The 21,095-nt window shown below is 39.8% G+C and overlaps 2 protein-coding genes across 8 annotated transcripts in view; both read right to left on the bottom strand.

Moving 5' to 3' along the window:
* The window catches only part of crebbpb (CREB binding protein b), a 47,162-nt gene extending 45,460 nt beyond the window's left edge, over window positions 1–1,702 (bottom strand). For all 5 annotated transcript variants that reach the window (XM_042505213.1, XM_042505217.1, XM_042505215.1 and 2 more), the window contains exon 1: window positions 840–1,702. In XM_042505213.1, the coding sequence (XP_042361147.1) occupies window positions 840–924 (85 nt within the window). In that variant the 5' untranslated portion in view covers window positions 925–1,702. The remainder of the gene's footprint in view (window positions 1–839) is intronic.
* Window positions 1,703–5,920: 4,218 nt separating this feature from the next.
* LOC121956605 (adenylate cyclase type 9-like) overlaps window positions 5,921–21,095 on the bottom strand; it is a 36,545-nt gene continuing 21,370 nt past the window's right edge. The window contains exons 2-10 of one of the 3 annotated variants that reach the window (XM_042504913.1): window positions 16,586–16,758; window positions 15,355–15,465; window positions 13,670–13,926; window positions 13,394–13,496; window positions 12,429–12,637; window positions 11,674–11,833; window positions 11,215–11,357; window positions 9,403–9,426; window positions 5,921–9,240 (exon numbers count right to left, since the gene is read on the bottom strand). In XM_042504913.1, coding sequence (XP_042360847.1) covers window positions 7,890–9,240; window positions 9,403–9,426; window positions 11,215–11,357; window positions 11,674–11,833; window positions 12,429–12,637; window positions 13,394–13,496; window positions 13,670–13,926; window positions 15,355–15,465; window positions 16,586–16,758 — 2,531 coding nt within the window. In that variant the 3' untranslated portion in view covers window positions 5,921–7,889. The remainder of the gene's footprint in view (window positions 9,241–9,402; window positions 9,427–11,214; window positions 11,358–11,673; window positions 11,834–12,428; window positions 12,638–13,393; window positions 13,497–13,669; window positions 13,927–15,354; window positions 15,466–16,585; window positions 16,759–21,095) is intronic. The other 2 variants (XM_042504914.1, XM_042504915.1) reach the window with 2 other exon arrangements.

Genomic DNA, 21,095 nt, shown 5'->3' with positions numbered 1-21,095 from the left:
AATCTGATTCAACCTGGTGACTAATTTTACTGATGCTTAATCAGATGTTTAAAGTTAGAGTTAAAGTAAGAAAACACCCAGAATAAAAGTTAAAACTGAGCAAATCATATTTTAAAAGCCACTGAAATTTGAAACACTTGGCACCCTGCATTATGAGCATTGCATATTATCCTACACACATAACAACCCAATTAATAAAAAATATTACCATTTGTTGCAAGCAATGTTCTTGCAATTTGTCTGACTATTACAACAGAATTTTCATTGGGTGAACACAGCTGCATAAAATAATAACAATTTTAATAAGGTAAACCAACTATTATTTTGAACGCCAACTAAAATACTAATCAAAGCAAATAATCGACTAATAGCACACATCCCTAATCAACTTCAAAATGTGCACTTTCACAACACTATTTCCAAGGAGAGTCAGGGGTTCAAGACGTTCAGATGTAATGATGTGTACTGTTTTTTTGTTGTTTTTTTTCCACTTTTCACTCTCTACAACTGAGAAAGTTAGTTAGCAATCACTCTATGTGGAGTAAATCTTGTGTCATTAAGAGACAGTGAGTTTGCACTTTTTATACACTTATTCATGGCAGTTTCAATCAGCTGTAGCTTTAATCAAACTGGAACCGATGAGCAGTTTTTTTCTGTGATATTTGCACAGCACAGCTTTAGTGGCGGATGGGTTTACTTCACGGTAGCTTTTTTTTTTTCCTAAAGGTGGATGCACTCAAAAAGCAGCTAGATTTTGCAATGTGCATGTTTAATAAATATGAATATATCTAAAGTTAGCACATCATCCTTGTCAGGTGCATTTGTGAAGCCATCCTTACCTGGGCCATCTGATACGGAGAGAGGTGAATTCAGCTTGGGTCGCTTTGCAGTGGGGGGTCCGACATCCAGCAGATTGTCAGCCATCCTGGTCGGCAAATTTTATGAATAGATGATGATGCAGGAAAAAAATAACCGAAGGATCAGTCCAACTTTATCAGCCTCTGGCTCGTAATAACTGGTAACTTTTCCGAGCGTTGTCCGTAAAGGAGAAATTTAACTGTTTTTTTTTTTTTTTCTTGACTGGCAGACTGGCGAAATGCTGCCTGGAGAAAACGGCTTCAAAAGAAAGGCAACAGCGCCACGCTTCGCCGCCGAAGATCACCCCATGATAATCCAACACCCAACACCCACATAATTATCCTCAATAATTACGTCCAAAAATTATTTCAGTTCGAGAAAAATAAATAAAAATCAATCATAAAATATTACACAAGGCGTAAGCAAATCCCTTTCTCCGCAGATCGTCGGTTTCACGTCTGTACAGAATCATCTTTTTCGCAGTCGAAACGAGCAGCCATAAAATCTATCTCGGGCTTAAATAAAAAGAGCTAAATTCAAAAAATATTTTCTATGAGGCGGAATATTTTTGTCGTCGCTGTCTCCCGATAAATACAACGTCTCGGGACGGAGATACGGCGAGAAGCGGCGCTCTCTAAAAGGGAAATCAAATATACAGTGGGCTTTCGAGACGGTAAAAACCCGTGTAATCCTCACATGTTTGCATCAAGTCTCATCGGAAGGACTAACCCTTCGGTTTTATGTACGATAAAAGCCGTTTGAGTCCGGTCTGAGTAGCTCCAGTCGGTTTTTAAAATTAATGCTACCCCCGAAATCCCGTTTATGAGCCGCGTCAAGATGGCGGCTGTTGATTCCTCCGATACAAAAAAAAAAAAGTTTTTTTTTCTTCCCAGCTAGACTGTGGGGGGAGGAGGAGGAGGTGTCGCGCTATGACGCCCTGACGTAAACCTGTGTCCCACCGTGCGTCATGTGGACGTACGTGAAGTTGCCTCTAGGGGTGGAATAACACAAAAAATAGACATTCACTGCTCTACATGCTATCATCTTTACAAACACAGCAGTTGTTGTCGATTAATAGAAATACTTAAATCCCAACAGTATATTTATTGTAATTATATTATTTTACCACTTGTGGTGGAAATAATATAATATTTAAGAGCTGTATTTAGGTACAGTTTTCAGGTACTTGTACATGATTATTACCATTTTATGCAACTATTTTTTCACATATCCTCCATAGTATTTACTCCACAATTATCTGACAGCTATTGTTTTGTAATCACAGAATTTATTAACAGCTATTATTTTAGAACAGGCAAACAGTGGTTATTTTATAATAACAGCAGTTATTTTACAAATTTAACATTTTCACACAAACCATATGATCGGCTTGTAAAAGTCTCTGCTATACATTTAACTGAGTAGTTAAAATTTTTGTTTGCATTGTAAAAATACACCATTAAAAGTTTAATGCAAAAATAACCAAAATGTATTATTTATTATCATTAGTAGTAGTAGTAGTAGTAATACTACTACTACTACTACTATTAATCATAATAATAATAATAAGAAGAAGAATTTTAAAAAGCCTTTTTATTTTCAACCTTTTAACTAAACTTTTTTTTAAATTTAATGTCCCCCTATCATTATATCATTTTAAATATTTAAAATTATTTTTGCTTATTCTTCTATAGTTTCATCTCTTTTTTAACTATTGTTTTAACATCGAATAGTGTTATTTTTTTAACATTAAACGCATTGTTCTTTTGTAGTTTTTAATTTATCTGTACAAATGTAATGCTATTTAACAACAGAGTAACAATATTTTAAATATATAAAAATCATAAATGCTTTTAAAAAATTCTATTGGAAGTTCTTGCATCTCCATCTTTAATTCCAACCTGCAGGTTTCGCATACTATACATTTTTAGATGATCAATGTGTTTTTGTACTTAAAGAAATTCTCCTTGGTTTACTTTTTCCAACTGGAGCTCAGTAACATAACTTTAGCTCTTCATGTTTCTCTCCTGCAACCTGATTGGATGCTTTCAGATCGGCTCAAATACAGTGGATCTGTAAATCTTAAATGTCTTGCTTGGAATTAAAAGTGTTGAATTGATTCACAAAATGAAGGAAAATAATTTAATACGTAGCACACTTTTTCAGTAACATACTTTTTAATCCTTGAGCTTAGGGGAAGCTATCAAGTATTTTTGACTCAAAAGGATGGAGTCCAAATGAAGTAAAAATGTATTTAAAGTCCAAGTTGAGTTGCAAGTCTTTTTTTTAAAAAATGTGTTGAGTCTTAAGTCATCAAATCTGTGACTCAAGTCTAAGTCATGAGACCGAGCTAACACCTGATAGTATTATGATAATGTAAGGACATAATGGTGATAGCATTATATGAGCAAAACATAGGTCTACTTAAGTTATTTAAATTAAAAGTACTAATTATGTGGGTTGACTGTCCCTGCTTTTTTGTACTCGTTGGATTTTCACAACTAACTTTATTCTATTAACTTATTAACATGTGAGCAGCATTTAATTAACATTGTGGCTGGTTTGAGTTGGAGCTTATTTGTTTAAGTTTGTTTTTGTGTTTAAAAACACAATATGCAAAAGTAACACTGTAAAGCAATGGTGTTGTACAATGTAAAAATACACACAAGGTAAAGCAGCATAAAAGAGAAACAGTCACATAAAATACAAGTACCTCAAAATTGTTGGCCACGTCAGAAGAGAACAACTTAAGAACATGTATTTAGTTACATCCACCACAGGTAAACACAGATGTAGTGTACAGTCTATAAATTCAACCAGACAACATTCCCAGCAGCTGACTTTATTCAGTTTTAACCTTCACTTGCAATCCTATTAGCGTGCTATATACAAAACATTTCCAAAGAAAGCAACAATTTATTAAAACTTGGCTGTAGCAGGCTATTGAAATATTTCCTACCTGCACACATGTAGCGGTGTCTCGCCCATTTTATTTGGCCAGTTTGGATTTTTTTTTTTAAAAAGAAAGAAAGAAAAAAAAAAAGAACATCTGCAATGACTGAAAACTTACTATCCTAACGTCATACTTTTTGAGATGATAAGGTTAGAGCATCCCTCCCAAAACACACACACAGTTTTACAAACACTCATACATTTTTTTAACACACATGCAGGCAAACAGAACACAGTAGTATTATTCCAACATTGTTAAAATTACCCAGTTCTTTAGACTATTTAATACTCTAGTACATGCGCTTATATAAATAATAGAAAATGCTCAGGTACTATACAATATAAAGGTATACTGTACATAAAAAGTGAGCGTCCTGTGCAAATGTGTTTAAACAGTGATTACTATATAAATGACCTTTCTTGAATGTGCACAACACAATCTGCAAAATAGGGAGAAGAGAGGAGAAACTCCAAGAGATCGTAATAACACTCTTTGGCATAAAAATTCTCACAGTGTGCCATTCTGCTGGCTCAGAATGTCACTTACATCTCGATAAATCATATCAACATTTAAGCTGTTTGTAGTTAAATAAAACGGTGGGAAATACAAAAAAAGTGGCAATAACAACTATGAGTTTACACTCCTATCTTATTGTTCCTATTTGTCCAAAATATGATACTAATACGGAAAAAAATGTTCAGAGTCCATAAAAAACACATAATTCAAAAGAGCTTATCAAAATTACTAAGAAGAAAAAAAAAGTATACGCTTATACACTCAACCTGACACTAATCACCTCTATTAAGCACTTAACTATGGATACCAGCAATAATTATTCTAAGCGTCCCTTTATTGTAGTATAACAAAAACAAATTTTGCGTTGGTATAAGGGTTGTGTGCTCATGAGCATAAAAGTTATTTTCCCTTTCAGACCAATTATTATTGCATTTAAATCAACTCCAGCCGAGCATGGATACAGTACACAATGAAAGGCCAAACAAAAAATAATAATTCAAAAATGGTAATAATGCTAATTAATGTTTAATATGTTTGGTATGTTCACAATGAATTGTTAAGAAAAGGCACTGCTCAAATGTCATATCTTTAGAAAACCTCAAATGTGAGTGCAATTTAAGCAATAAATGGTTAAAACAAAAAACTCCTGCTGATGCGTCGGCTTTGGAGAAATATTCAGTGTCTTAAAAAATGAAACCAACTCAGAGCAGGCAGTATAAAAAAAAGATGAGGACAATCAAGTTCGAAGTTAAAAGGCACAAGCTATCTTCACATGTAGAAAAAGCAAACGCATTTTTTTAACTATTAGTGTGATTGAGATGTGGCAGTCGGAATACATCATTTGATGATAAAAGAAGGCAAATTGGTCATTTGTTTTTCTGCAATATTGATCTGGTCTGCTTTATTAATTAAACGTAGTGGTTATGAAATGGTCATTTAAAACATGAGGTTAAGGTGTTGTTGTTTAAAGGAGCAGTGTGTAGGATTTAGTGGCATCTAGCAGAGAGGATTATGGATTGCCATATGTGAAAACTTCTCAAGCATCAACTTCCAGTTAGCATTCCTTTAGTGTTCATTGTTTAAGAGGCTTTAACCCGGAGCCAAATTATCTGCAGAGGTCGCTTCCTCTCCAAAACAAACGGACCAGTTTATTTAAACCTGTAAAAACACTGAATAAATAAGTGTCGTGTTACAAAACAGTGTTTTTCCTGTGCTGGTCATCTTATTGCAGACAGACCACTAACCCAGCACCTTCTTTTTTCTCTTTACTGGGATTTGTTTTTACTGGGAGCTACATTTTTCCACAGAGGTCTTTTCCCCTTTTCTCTCAAGACCAAACTAACCCTGTGATTTAAACAGGTAAAAGCGTTTAGCAGTTTCACGCTATAAATCTCTGGCACTCTTCAGCTTGACGCATACAGGCCGCTTGCCTGTATACCTGCTAATATGTGCTTGTATTTCTCCAATAACTAAAGATCCAGAGATTTAGGAGGATTTACCAGGGGCTGAATTATCAGCATTGGTCTCTTCCTCGCAAAACTAAAAAAAAAATAAAATTTTTTTTTTTTAAAAAACTGATTTGAACCCCTAAAAACACTGAATAAAGAAGTCCCACATTCAAAATCTGCTGACTATGGTGGCCACACAACAACACGAGCGGCCCTGCAGAGTCAGTGTTTGGTTTGTCAGTTCTGGTCTACTGTAGAAACATGGCGATACAACATGGTTATCTCTGTGGATGAGGACCAACTCTCTCTATGTATATATAAACAGCTCATTCTAAAGTAACGGCGATAAAAAAAAGACATATTTACTATATATTTCATATCTGTCAATATATCCCCCAAAATCCTACACACTGGACCTTTAAACTGAAGACACTGTAGTGCATTCCATGGTAAAAAGGTGTTTTTTTGCCTCTGAGCACACAATCCTTTTTTTGCTAAGAAACAGTGACAGAAAGAAAATGTTACAGCAACAGAGATGTACAGTCTAATCAGTTTGATTTCCTTAGTGATCTGACGTAATAGCGTGAAATCAATGGAGTCAAAAAGAAAGAGTAAAAAACACCTAGGGATTAATACGGAATACATTTGTTGCACTGCCTTTTTGCATTTACAGTGTTATTACATTAAGTTTCATGCCATTGAAAGTATAAAGCAGTGAATGCACCCAGCTGTTTCCACCTAGTAACGTCTTTCAAATCATAGAAATTAGAGAGGGGAGCTTCACGTGAACAGTTCAAGTTTTGTGCAACAATAAATACATTAAAACACAATTCTGATTTGTGACATCCCACTTTGATTATCCATGTCTCAAAAGCACTATCAACTAACACACAGTGTAATCCATAGCAAAACCTATAGGCAGTTTTTTCTCTAATCGCTCTACTGTCGAGACACTACAGGTACAGCAGTGCCTCATCAGATCCGCTGAAATACTCATCAACACTTAACACAGCGTGGGTTCAAATACGAGCCTGGATCAGGGGAGGGCACGAACACGAGTAACGGTTTACCTCGTCTATGATGCTGTTACTGCAAGAGGGGTGATTAGATGTAGCTGAGACGGTCGTACCTCAGTACTTAGAGATCTTAACCGAGGCCAGAGAAACAGCTGCCACATCAGCAACCAAGATTTTTCCTTTTCTCGTCTGCGTTCCTAAACTGTTTGTCATCACCCTGCAGTTTCACCAAGTCAGATGAATAACTCATAGGCACCTCTTCTCATTAAACCCAGCATGAGTTACTGCACACGCACACACACACGCACACACACACACACACACACATACACACACACACACATATTGTATGCATGCAAGTACACTCATTCAACAGCTTGGCCCTGTCTGCCCTTAGCCTGTATTGATTAGTCTCTGCTGTGGCTTTCATGAGGTGTTTTCATTAAAGGCTCTGCAGCCCTCTAGTGCAGATTTTACTAATATACATATCTTGGAGTGACGTCTCAAACCCATCACTTGACACACATTTTGATTCTCTTCTCACTGTAGCACTTTCCGTATGTAAGGTGAGCTCTTCTTTGATAAAAGGCAAAATATCATAGCAAAGCATAGTTCACAAAGTAAAGTTGTAACAAAAGCAAAGCATTTTTTTCTCAAAAAGTTTGCTTATTTACAGTTTTCCCTTTATGTTATTCCTCCCTTACTCAAAAAGGCTTAGTCTACACATTATTCTACTCTAAAGGCACTTAAAAGACATATGAAAGAAATTATTTAGATTAAAGGTGTAAAGATAATCAAGCAATTTAATGGGAGACGATGGGATCTGTAGCAGACAAGAGGAGGCTCAGAGTCAGCCCTCAGCATCTTCCCATTTCCTCTGAGCGTTCCTGCCTACTTTGTGGTTCCTCCACTGATAATATCAGCCAATCAGATCACACTCAAAACAACCTGCTGCTCTGCTGATGCAGAGAAGAGGCCTGTGGGTCTTTCTCTCTGATTCTAGGACCAAATGTACAGCGATTCTACAAATGCCAACTGGCAGGAACAAGAGCTTAAAGGGTTGAGGAGTTTGGATAAAAGCGCTGTTGTTGCAAATTCTTAAAGTCTGGTGAACTCGCCAACATTACTCTCACAATCATCATCGCATTTGTCCTTCTTGATGTCTTTCTGGGACACTGTTGTAGAATTTTGGGGTGTATTTTGCTGGACGGAGGATGAGATGAGCTGTTTGTTATTTGCAGAAGAAGGACGTCCTTCTAGGTTGGTAACAGGTATTGATGTCATGCCACTGTGAGACACAGATCGCCTGGCATGAGAGGTACCTGTAGAGGGACGTCTTTCACGGCTGTCCGCCTCTTTCCCATGGCTAAGCCCTGTGGTAGTAGCGGAACCAACGCTGGCACTGGGTACCATAGTATTGGTGCTGCTTGTAGTTATGCTGGTAGTGGGCACCATGCTGGCGATTTCATCAGTGGGCGAGCGCCCGATGCTACCATCCACCTGTGCCCGGATCTCTGGCGAGACTGAGAGCTGGTACTGGGGCACAGGGCCACTGTCACTGCTCTTCGGGTAAAGGAAGGTCTTCATCTGACCTTTACCTTTGACGTTAACTGTGCCACGATAATCAAACTCATAATCCATGCCACTGAGAACACAATAGCTCTCCTCGCTGACCTGGACGCGACACTCCACACCCGTAGTATCCATGCGACTGGCGATGTTGACTGTGTCACCCCAGATATCATAGAGAAGCTTAGTGGTGCCAATCACCCCTGCTGTTAGAGGCCCGTGATTGAATCCAATGCGAAGCTTGAATCCAAAGCCCAGCATGTTCTTGTTGAAGTCGTCCACGACTCGCATCATTTCGAGGGCGAATTCAAAAAGAGCGCGGAGGTGTGCATGAGGATGTGACGCGTCTGCACACTGCTGTGCGTTGAGTCCCGCTGCCGCCATGTATGTGGCACCAATGGTCTTGATCTTTTCCATATTGGAGAAAGCAGGCTTCCGTAACAGCTCGTCAAAGTCTCCAATGAGCTCGTTGAGGACACGGTAGCACTCCTTGCCTCCCTCATAGCTCTCCTCGTAAAACTCACTGAAGTTAACGATGCTGGCAAATATCACGCCCACATTGTCGTGGTTCTTGGAGTAGCTCTGGGTGACCTTCAGCTGCTCGGCCACATGAATGGGGATGATGTTGCGGAGCAGCCAGTCAGCCTGGTCCCTCATGTTCTGGATCTTGATGCGGTGTTGATCCGCCTCCACGTTGCCATGGTAATGCAGGCGGTGACTGACCTCAAATTCACGGTTAAGGAACAGGATCAGGAGTAGGACCAGGAAAAAGGCCACGCAGGCCTCAGGGCCCAGCAGGTCCTGTGGGTCTGGGTCTACTGGGCTGTCAGATATGATGATGGAGCTATTGCTGTAGCTGTTATTGTTTTGGCCATCTGACCTGATGGAGAGAGAGAGAAAGACAAGCAGGAGAATACTGAAACAGAAGGCCTCTACAGCTGGAAGTTATCACCACAACTACAGAAGCACAACTGCAGAAATTGCCAACAAAAAATAAGTAAACTGGTTGACTCACAATGCCAACAATAATCATTGCACTTACCAGAAAAACAGACTTTTGGCAACACTGGAAGAAAAAACCCCCACAAATAACACTGGTTAATAAATCAAATGCATGTAACTATCCAGCACTATCCAACAAAAACTGCCATTTTAAAGTTTGTAATCACCTGTTATATTGTTATATGTTTTTCCCCTGTCCTTCAATAATGGCTACTTTAACAGAGATACAGACACTGTAATTCAGACACCAAATGCAAAATGTTTTTTTTAAATAGTTTTGGCCCCATAAGAGAAATTAAAGGGTCATTTAGTTGATGTCCCCTCAGTGTTGCATGACAGGGGAGAACGCTGTAAAAATGTTCCCCCTAAATACCCTTAAATATTAAATGTGTTTTCCAGAATAGCGTCAGTGACCCATGGTCATTATGTAACTACAACAGTGCAATGGGGCTCTAATTATTTTGGAATGCTGTTTATTTTCAGGCCCTCTACAGTCTACTAAGTGGTCCAACTGAAAGGGTTTAAACTGTGGTTTCTCAGTCCGTAGTAAGTTCATCTGATATTCCCTGATCCAATTACAATAATGCTTACCCTCATTTGGCCTTCCATTTCTATTGTGTTGTGTAAGTGTGAAAAATAGCGGTGCTTAAGCAACACACCTGTTAATTACATCTTGTAAGAGGCTTTATCGTGCACTTGACACTGAAAAAGGAAACTGTTAAGCTTCTAGTTTCTTTGACGAGTGATTTCTTCTATTCTTACTGAACAGTTTCTCAGAGGTATCTTTGTCCATTTCTGCCCTTTCAATTGTCTGTCTGGTTGAACCATCGTACAGTGTTTTGTTCATCATGTACAAACAAGAGCAGATTATGAGGTCCCTGAGTGCATATCTATGCAAAGGGCCCCACAATCACTCCAACACTGGTGCAAGACACACAGACTGTGTGGTGTTTTTGCATTTCTTTGTAGGTGTTCTTCTTTTGGCACTTATGTGCATCTTTGTGGTCATTTTATGTCATTATTTATTTTCATTTTGTCACACTGAGGTAATTTTTTGTCTCTTTGAGATAATTACGTGTCTCCTTGTGGTGTTTTGTGTCTTACGGAAGAAGTATTGTCTCACTGAGATAATTTTTGTCCCTTTGAGTTAATTATATGTCTAACTGAGGTAATTTTGTTTTTTTATGGCTGTTTTGTGTCTCTTTGTAGACGTTTTGTCTCTCTAAAGGTCTTTTTTTGTCTTTTTAAGATAATTATATGTGTTACTGAGGCAATTTTGTGGGTTCTTTAGTTCATTTTGTAACCCTCTGTAGTCTTTTTTTGTGGCTGTTTTGATCAGTTTTGTAGTTATTTTGTCTCTTTGCACTTCCTTGTCATCTCTTTATGGTCCTTTTGTGTCTCTTTGTGGTCATTTGAGTCTATTCCTGGTTGATACATTTTAATTTGAGTGATATTTTGCTGGTGAAGGCCCAGGGGCCCCTAACACTTTGGGCCCACAGTCCTGTGCCAGATTGGCCCATTTAGTAATCATCTGTGTGTACAAAACATTACTTTTTTGCAAACCCTTTATTCAAAATAACATCTTTGTAAAGAAGACTTTCTATAACGTAATAACATGAACGGCAAGTCAAAAGTATACAGTAGTCAACTCGGGTATCTGACTTTACTGAAACAAGTTTATGTGGTAAGCAATTCCAAACTTTTGAATGGCAGTGTACATATTTGTGTTTTTTTTTTCTTGAATTTTAAGTCAGTTGCCACACAATCTCTACACTATAATTTAACCCACAATTCAATTATGTCACGTTTCAAAGCAGTTATTTTCTGTCACTGTCCCTTTACCATGTCATACCTGCAGGGGGAGCTGAAGAGCAAGGTAAGCATTGCTAGGCCCACTAATGCTGCAAGAATTGAGCGCATCCAGTAGCTGAGTTGGCAGAAGTTACAGTACTGAATGATAGCTATGATGACAGCACAGCAGATGAACATGGTGAACTGGGGAAAATATGGGGCACAGAGTCATTAGTCAAAAGAGGCAATAAGATTATCACATAAATTTCACTGACTACAAGCAATATTCACAAGTTGTGCAACTAAAAGACATATGCTAAAAACAATTCCACAAGATATGAAAATTTTACAAACATGGTAGCCCTAGAGCAAAAGTGCTTCATTAACTTCATTCCTAAGTATACAATTGGAATCAGAGAGAATAAATCTGCTATGAAGACAGCAATTAAGTCAAAGCTTTTAACACCCTTGTGATTCATTTATAAATCTAAAAATAAACCAAAGAAAAATTCAAATCCACCTGGATGGAGAGATGCATGTCACAGGAAACATGGGAGAAGACAGCCACAGAGGGCAGGGACACCAGGACTGCTCCTATAAAGTGACGCGCTACCCAGCCTGACACCGCTCTCATCAGCACCCGCGTGCAGTTCAGCACACTGTCCAGGTAGAAAGCCATACTGCAGAAGAAAAACAGGAAGCTGTGACTGATATAGAGATTATTATGATGCAGAAATAATTTTAATGACATGTTTATCTGATACTTGAGTGTCCCATTTTACCCAAACCTGATTCCAATCGGACATTAATCTCTACAACTTGGCCTGTAAGCTTCTTAGTACATGAGCACAAAGCAGAAGGTCAGTAAACAAGACCTGTTCATTTTGGGGATGAAGTGGGACTTTGGGAGACAAATATTTGTCACTTACTTTGTGCATTCAAATGTGTATCTTTCATAGATGTGCTGAGAATAAAGAGGGCTCTAAGCAGTTCCCAGAACAGAGATGCTCGCCACCCAATCACAGAAAAAATGCCCCCATGTCCCCCCCTAAAATAAGACAAAACTGTTTTATGGTAAGACGGGGTGGATTACAGGCGGTTACATTAAAATACTAACTAATTAAAATAGAAAAATGAAAACATTATTATCAGGGCCACGTACATCCTGATACATCCTAAATATATCGGGGGAAGGTTTTTTGACATTGTCTCGCACACTGCCTCTAGCCCATGGGCCTTCAGTTCAAGATCCATGCTCTATATTTGGTATCTCACCGTATAGCAAACAGCAGAGCCAGTGCCTCCAACAGGGCGGCTACAGCTGTCAGAATGAGCGCTGGTGTGGACAAACTCTGCTGGGTGACGAGCGGTCGAAGGAAACAGGCCAGTGAGAGAGCCAGAAATACAGAACAGCACAGCAGCATGTCCAGGAAGGAACTGAACGTTGGACTGGCAAAAGTTTGCACCACTGCTTGGGTTTCCACCTGGGAGGGAAAGAGAGAGGGGAGAAAAAATAGACAAATCCACGGCAGAAATAAAACACTTAACACAAACACAAGAATATTAATACACATGAGTAAGTAATACTGTAATGAGAGTAATGAAAAGCAGTCAGTGAAATCTAACCAAGGAGCAGCTGCACAAATGCATGATCACAACAGCCTCACCACTGAGCATGACTTAGAAAAATTAATCATCCAGCAATCAACAATAATTAAATTACTTAAGTAAGTCTCTGCTGAAATCTACCCCAATTCCCACGTCAGTGACTCTGACTCTAAACTACACACTGTAGCAACAGTTGCAGCCACAAGAGTGGAGCTGCACTTCTGAGGTTACACCAGCAGAGGACATCACAAACTAATACAAAACTACTTTTAAGGTCCTGCAGTGATTTCTCTTTGCCGCAGTCTTGACCGGTCTGGTCATAATAACGCAGCAGCTAACAGGCTGTCAAGACAAGACCCAGACTCGCAGAGAAACACAAACAGGAAGAAACACACACACAAACACAGGAAGAAGCTCACAGGTGGAGACAGCAGACGTGGGATGACTGGGATTGCAAAAACACACGGGTTTTCTCTGACAGCTGCGAACCTCACAGGCTAAAGACAACTATGGTAACCTGATAACACTTATGGATAATGTAAAAAAAATAAACATACACACACATATGTACTCTTTAAATAAGCAGGCACAAAACAACTCACACACACACACACACACACACACACACACACCTCCTCCTGGTAGCTTATCCGGTAAGCAGACTCGAGGCTCCTCTCCAGGAAGGTGAGGCTCAGCTTATTTATGGGAGGTCTGTAGAAATAGTCCTTCATAAGGCTGCCACAGGCACAGAGGAAAGTCGTTATGAATATGTTCAGTTGAAATTGTAAATGTCACAATCAACTCTGCTAAAATTGTCTGAAATATTTGAAATGAACTAGATATTGACATTGACAACTTTACATTATGTTTAAATATTACTGATATGTTTATCCTTAAATTGTCCCAACCTGTCCTCTTTAATGACATCCACAAAGTGAGCGTCACTCCTCTCCCTGAAGTTCTTGGAGCGCAGGGGGATGAGTGCCGAGTGGTCCATGCCCATGACTCCTCCACTCCACGTCTTCTTCTCCTTCTCCTGCAGCATCTCACACAGTGATGTCTGGCTGTTTTTCAGAGCTTCCAGCTGAGGACTGAGCAAGCCATTCAGAGCCTTAGGGCTGCGCCCTGAAGAAACCGCTGGGGAACACTTTAGATTTGAAGAGTCCTAAGATGGAAAGAAGACACGATGTATGTTAGATCTGAAAACAGTTTGCAATGTTTTGCTATGTTTTCAATGTGACCGAGATGTACTAGGAGCTTTACTTATTACACATTCAATTTTTCTTTTAATTCCCCATTTGCTTTGGCAATGTAAACATGTTTCCCACTCCAATAAAGCCCTTTTGAATGTAAATTAACTGAATGATAGCCCGCTGTATTTAAAGGCACTGTGCTTGCATTACACAACAGGGTGTTCAACGCACCGCAGTTTCCATTTAAATAAACGTTTTGCTGCGTTTTTTTTGGGCTGATCGCAGCTCTGAATTATGATAAAAGAAGCTGCAATAATGAATCTATGCTGTGGAAACAGGTCAATAATGATTCATATTGAGTCCCAATATGAAATATAAAGCTAAAGAGTGTGTTACAGTCACACCAACTTAAGTGCATGAGTCTGTGGCACACTTTTTCTGGGACTCATGGAGTTCTAATTCTTTGAACTATTTTTAAGTCATTCTTTTTGCTTCTAGGCCTGAATATATGTATATGAGTTGGATTACAATGTCCCAGTATTTTAATGAACTAGATTTACCTCCTGATGGTTGTATGCCACTGCTTACCAGCCATATTGGATTTAGTGTTTATATCCATGTCTGTGAAAACATGGATGCTTCTCACACACACATACAGACACAGACACAAACACAGACACAGACACACACACACACACACACACACACACACACACACACACACACACACACACATCTCCCTGCAGCACAGAAGCTCTATTAGTGTGATCAATTCAGTGTCTGACCAAATGTCTTCCCTTCTGTTACTGAGTTATGACATTGAGTAATGACCAAATAAGTGTTTTTGCAGAATATTATGTCACACTGAAGTTGACCTTTGACATTTTGGATGTAAAATGTCATCATTACATCTTATTCAATTTTTGTGTGAAATGTTTTCATGATTATTGTATGAATTCTTTAGTTATGGCCAAATAATATTTTGTGAGGTCACAGTGAACATGACCTTTGACCTTCCACCACCAAATTCTAATCAGTTCAAAACTGAATTCGTGTAACGGTTGTGCCGACATGACAATGAGACGGATGCCAGGTCACAGTGACCCTTGACCTTTGAAATTCTAATCAGCTTATCATTGAGTTCAAGTGGATGTTCGTGGCAAATCTGAGGAAATTGTCTCAAGGTGTTCCCCTGAGATGTCATGTTCATGAGAATGGGATGGATGGACGGACGGGTGTACAAATGGAAGTAAAACAGAATGCCTCCGGCCACAGCTTTCGAGGCACAATAAAAACTGGACATACAAAGTAATAGTTCCAAGCTGTTCCAACTGAGAAAGAGATTTATCAGACTGTTTTAAGTCTTATCTGTTTGCTTCTGGTAACAACAACAGGCTAACCTTGCTGCTGTTGGTCTTGCGGTCGTCATGACAGCCATTGTGCACCGCTCCTTCCTCCTGAACCTGATCCTCCCCTGGTATCAGGCCCACACTGCAGGATATGCAAGGAGACTGCAGGGAGGTAGAGGTTGGACGGGGGGGGTGGCATATGGAGAGAGATGCAGCATATTGGGGCAGGAAAGAGGAAAGAGAATGAATACATTGAGAGATACAGATCAAGGATGTGAGCAGAGAAAAACATGAAAGGATGGCAGAGATCGAGATCAAAACTCTTTGGGGATGACAAAATGACAAGAGAGATGACATCAAAAACATGCAGCGGTGATGCGGCAGCAAAAAGACTTACTATCACTTTTTTGTTGGCTTAATATGATGTATTTCAGTGTGCAAAAAACTAACAAGAGTGGCAGCAGTCACTGAGAAACAGAGAAGGAGATGGAGAGTAAACAAGAGGCGTATGGTCTACACAGGCTCAAGGTCTTTACTTCCATCCCACTCATCCTCTTCAAACAGAATAGAAAGTATGAGTGTGTGTGTGTATGAGAAAGAGATCTGTGTGACAGTTATGCTGTGTGCTGTGCAATGAATGACCATGAAAGGGACATGTGCAAAACACCGTGAAGCGTTAAGGGGCCAAAACACACATCGTATAAAATGTAAACAAACAGCGATAGCACACACACATTAAACATGCAAACCACAGTCGCTCTTTAAATCCTTTCACTTTAAGCCTTTTTGCAGATTTCTCAGAGTGTGATCCTTCAGCGTGAGCCATATCTGTATTTGTGTGAGAGCCACGCAAGGAGATGAAAGCTGAAAATGGTGGAGCGCTCAGTGGAAGGCAGAAAGAATTGAGGAGGGCCTCCCATCTCCCTGCTTGAGCTCATTACCATACCAAGAACCCCCACTGATTCTCCTGCCTCCCATCATCCTCCTCCTATACTCTCTGCATGCACGGTGCAAGGTTAGAGTTTCGTTTCTTTCCCGATTTCCTTCACTCAAGACAAAATGAGCTCCTTGCACGATAAAAATAAAAATATTTATTAAAGCTTCTGATACACCCACATAAACAAAAGTACACAGAGAGCGAAAAATACGAGCATCGAAGCGGCTGTAGCAGAACATTCAGCTCAGTGTTCCACCTCAGGCAATATTGATGTGCAATGAAATATGATCCCAGATCCTCAACAACATTGCTGATATTGTTTTCTCAGGAGTAGCGTGTGCTCACCTTTGCACTCTCTGGAGGCAGGGTGCAGGCTGACGGAGCTCCATCAGGTGTGTGCACCCGGGAAGTTGGGCACCGAGGATCCGTTTGCTCAGGCCCCGCCAGCACTAACTGAGAGCAGCTACAGAGGGAGTGAGCCTCTGCCTTTCTGCCAGAGATCAGGTAGGTCTTCAGGCCTGGAGAAACAGAAATGGAGAGAGAGCGATAGAGGAGGATGTCACTGGCAGATCAGCTCAGACTCTCAGATGAAACTGGAACAAGCCTGAGTTGGCTTTAGTCATCCCTGTGTGGTGGTTGTTTAAGGATTCAGCAGAGGCTCAGTACCCGGCAGGATGAATTCCCTCAGTGGATTACATTAGCAGGTTCTCACATGAAAGTAGAATCCAGAAAGACAGAAGAAGAGAATATCAATATCTCCCAGTTGAAAAAGCCAAGGTCACACATGAGTCATTCTGGTTTCCATAAACATGTGGATAAAAATGATGAGGGATGCATTTGCACATCACATGACACAAACAGCTAACACTTTTTTGCAAAGATCCTTTTTCCCCACTGTCATTTCTTTGCACCCTCCCACCACCCCTGTTTCTCAACTCCATAGCCTGAGGAAGAATTTCTGTACAGAAGTGCTAAAATCCTGCCATATATAATTTTAAACTATGTTTTCTGTAATGAAATAAGCACTCTTTCTTGTATGTACCCCACAGGTGCACATGTGAGGTCCTCATGACTGTGAGACAGTAACAGTTTTAGACATAACAGGCCAGGGACAAATATTTAAACACCTGCTGCCTCCCACTTCTATCAACATGTTATCATTTCCATCAGTCCTACAAGGTATGAGCGTGTGCAAGTGTGTGTGTTTTAATGGGACTTTTAGCCGAAGATTAAGCCTACAAAACTGACCACTTTGTCCAAAATGATGAAAAAACATGGCAATGTGAATAAATGTCATTTTAACTGTTTAACCTTTGTCTTTTTCTAACTCAAATACACATCAGAAAAAAATAATGAAATAATAAGGGATTACTTTTGAAGCAGTGGCAAACTAAATCCAGTTTGTGCAGACTGGAAGGGTATGGCTGAAGTCTCACTGTACAGCAGTTACTTTTTTAGACTTTTAGTTTGTTAAGTGTTACTTTTGGATTTCTAAAATTAAAGAATCTTTAAAAGCAGAGTATTAGCTACCATAACACATTTTCCTCAGAAACGCATACTTCTACCTTGCAAAAAAATGTCTAAATGTTTACCTTAAGAGAAAAAAACTCTAGTAAACTAGTTTAGTAGTTAAGTAGTTTCTGTTATTTTTTTTGCTTGAAAAACTTCAAAAGGTGTCCAAATCATGGATTATGATGATTATTATACACTCTTCCGAAATTAAAGATGATAAAAAGAAATAAAAAGATGTACAAAATGAAAGAAACAAGCACAGTAAATGTATATCATATAAAGTCAAACAAAAACTCATATACACTAGTTTCCATAAGTCAGTTTTAGATATGTTAATCATCTTATTTTTGATTTTCCTCTTCAGTGTATGACACATTTTCATTTCCTTTTCAAAAGTATTCTCAAAAATTGCCCCCATTCAATAATACACCCATGAATACAAATTGTTTTACCTACTTAAAAACATACTGTATGATGCAGTGAAATGAACAGTCCTGCTGTATTTTGCACTCTCTGAAAGATTTCTTCTTTCTTTTTGACAGACCACTGAGTTGACAGGATGCTCCTACAGAGCAAACTTTAATCACCTTTGCAGACATATGGCCCTCTGGTTTTTTGTTGCCAACTTTTTCCTTCAGATAGCCAGCGAGATCAACAAACATTCGACACACCTTTAGTGCTTGGCACCCTAAAACATGTCTGTTTAGTCCAACCTAGTGTTAGTGACTCAACTCCCCATCTGTCTGCAGCACCGTATGGTGGCAAGCCATAACCACAGTAACAGGTATCTATGAGTGTTTGTACTGTGTGTGTGTGTGTGTGTGTGTGTGTGTGTGTGTGTGTATGTCAGCAGCATAGGTAAGTACCTGTGACCGTGTGCTTAGCCACATAATTCAACTGTCAGTGAAGCCACAGCTTGTGGCTCTGAGCATTGTCTGCCCTAAGTACTTCAGACAGGCCTGCCACTGCCTCGCCTCTGCTGAGCCACCCTGGGGCTGCACTCTCTGACACACTCACACAAAGACCACACATATGACACAACAGTCTCACTCGCAGTGCTACATATGCACACACACACATACAGAATAGTTAAATACGCAGCTCAAGAAGCAGACAAAAAGAAATAAGAAAACATGCACACAAAGAGACGGATGTAAACACAAGCGCAATTACGAGACACTTGCACAAAAAAACACCCCCTCCAACCACCTACACACCCAGTCTAACACATATACACAGAGTGAGCGGAGGTGTGGATGGACAGCTTTGCTGTAGCTGGGTCGATAGCCAGGTGGATGAGGATTCAGGGATGGGAAATGAAGGCGGTAAACAGCAGTAACAAAGAACTAATTCCCCGCACCAGTGATGCAGAATGACACAGCAGCAAGAAGCGGCAGCAGGAGACCGTGGGGAGCTTTTGACTGCCTCTGAAGACGAGAATGTGCGAGTGCGACTGTGTGTCAAAGACAGATCCTCAGACACAGACACACACAATGCACACACACTGCGTTGACTGATTTCATTAGTTTGCTAATCAAATCCCTCCCTGCCTCCCACCAGGACATACAGTGACTTCTGCTTCTGCTCATGGGTCAACAGGGTTGCTTTTATCCCTCCCTCTTGCTTTCTATTTTCTTCCTCTGTCTTTCCCTCAAAATGGCGTTTTCTCAAAGTTCCACATTTAATGGTCCAGTGTGTAGGATTTGGGAGGGAATATATTGGCAGAAATGGAATATAAAATCTGAAGTTTTCTTAAGCTTATAATCACCTGAAAAAAGAATCATCATGTTTTTGTTACAATGAACCTTTTGAGTCTACATGGGGAGCGGGACCTCATCCACGAAGTCTTCCATCTTGCACCATCACATTTCTACAGCCCAAAACGGACAAACCAAACACTGGCTCTTTATAGGTACATTTGCATTTTCGGATCAGCCACTTAAGTTTGCAGTCCCTCCATGATGGGCAGTGAAGGAAAAACCTACTGCAATAAGTTCTCATCCCATCTCGTCAGATACCGCTGCATTGTCAGTGGACCCACAAATCAAATTAAGACAAGCTAGGTACCCTCCTGCGTCAGCTGTGGATATTTAAGGATGGTGTGACAATTTATGCTCGCAACATGCATATACTATTCATAAAAAAAAAACCATACAGGGCTGGGAAAGCACTTCTGTGTTTAGATTTACTTTTCAGGCAAAAAAATGTGTGATTGGTTTAGAAAAAAAACATCACTGTTTGGCTTAAAATAAATAACAATGAACACGTGACACACGGTAGAAGTTTCAGTTGGTTGAAATCTGCAATCCTTACAGCCTACTAGATGCCACTAAATCCCACACACTGCTCCTTTAACAAAATCTTAAAATGATGTATGCAAGGCAGCAAAGACAGTGTCAAACCATGGCTTGTATTCCTAATGAATCTGGGTAGAGATTTGTAACAATTCTGCTGTACAAGCCATATTTGAGTCAAGAAGACAGTCACGTCCTTTTCGTGCTAAAACACACAAAACTACTCAAGTATGTGAGTCATACTGTGTTTATTAATATATTTAGAGTCACGATTAATGCAAATCCTATATCTGCTGCAAAAGCAATGGTGCCTGCTGAGTAATATTAAAAGTGCATAAGACGGGGACAGAGCCAAATCCACCTAAACAGAAATCACTGGACCATTCAGCCTCTATTCCCCAACACTGTAACAGCTTATTAAAGATAATGAAGTGTTTCAAGCCTGATAATATGCACAGCAACACATTACTAGAGAGAAAAGGGTGAAAGGCATAGAGAGTGGAGAGCATTTGATCATTGATGAAAGAGTAATGACCCGATGTTGAAAAAAAAAACACGTCTAGAAAAGACAATTACAAACAAGATGCCGCACACGAACACAAAACTGGGTAAGAGATGGCAAAACAGGATATAAAGTGGGTCAAAACTAAAAAATAAAACTCTCAAAAGTGAAGGAAACGATGGCCAGCTGATAGCTACGGGAGGTGACAGGAGATCAGCTGCAGCCTGCCCTCTCCATCACTTCATGTTAGGCTTTGACTTCCATCAAAATAAATGTGTTGCTGGCTTGATTTCAGATATGACTCCCCTTTAGGCCAGACTAAAGCAGAGGAATGTGGCTCATACTTACAGACAGGAATCCATAGCCATCTCTTTCAGAGGTTAATGCTGCTGTGTGTTAGATTGATCGCATCTTGCGGTCAGACAGCTTGTTTCAGGGAATCACTTCACATGGCAGATTCCTGACAGTCAGAGAAGAGCAAGATAAATCGACCGTGGGGGCTTGCAAAGGTGCACAGCATGTTATCTCTGTTTGTTTGCAGCAGGGG

This window comes from Plectropomus leopardus, chromosome 17, assembly GCF_008729295.1.
Source record: "Plectropomus leopardus isolate mb chromosome 17, YSFRI_Pleo_2.0, whole genome shotgun sequence".
Taxonomy (NCBI): Eukaryota; Metazoa; Chordata; class Actinopteri; order Perciformes; family Serranidae; genus Plectropomus; species Plectropomus leopardus.
The sequence above is the reverse complement of the archived record's forward strand: the minus strand, read 5'-3'. Positions and strand labels throughout refer to the sequence as shown.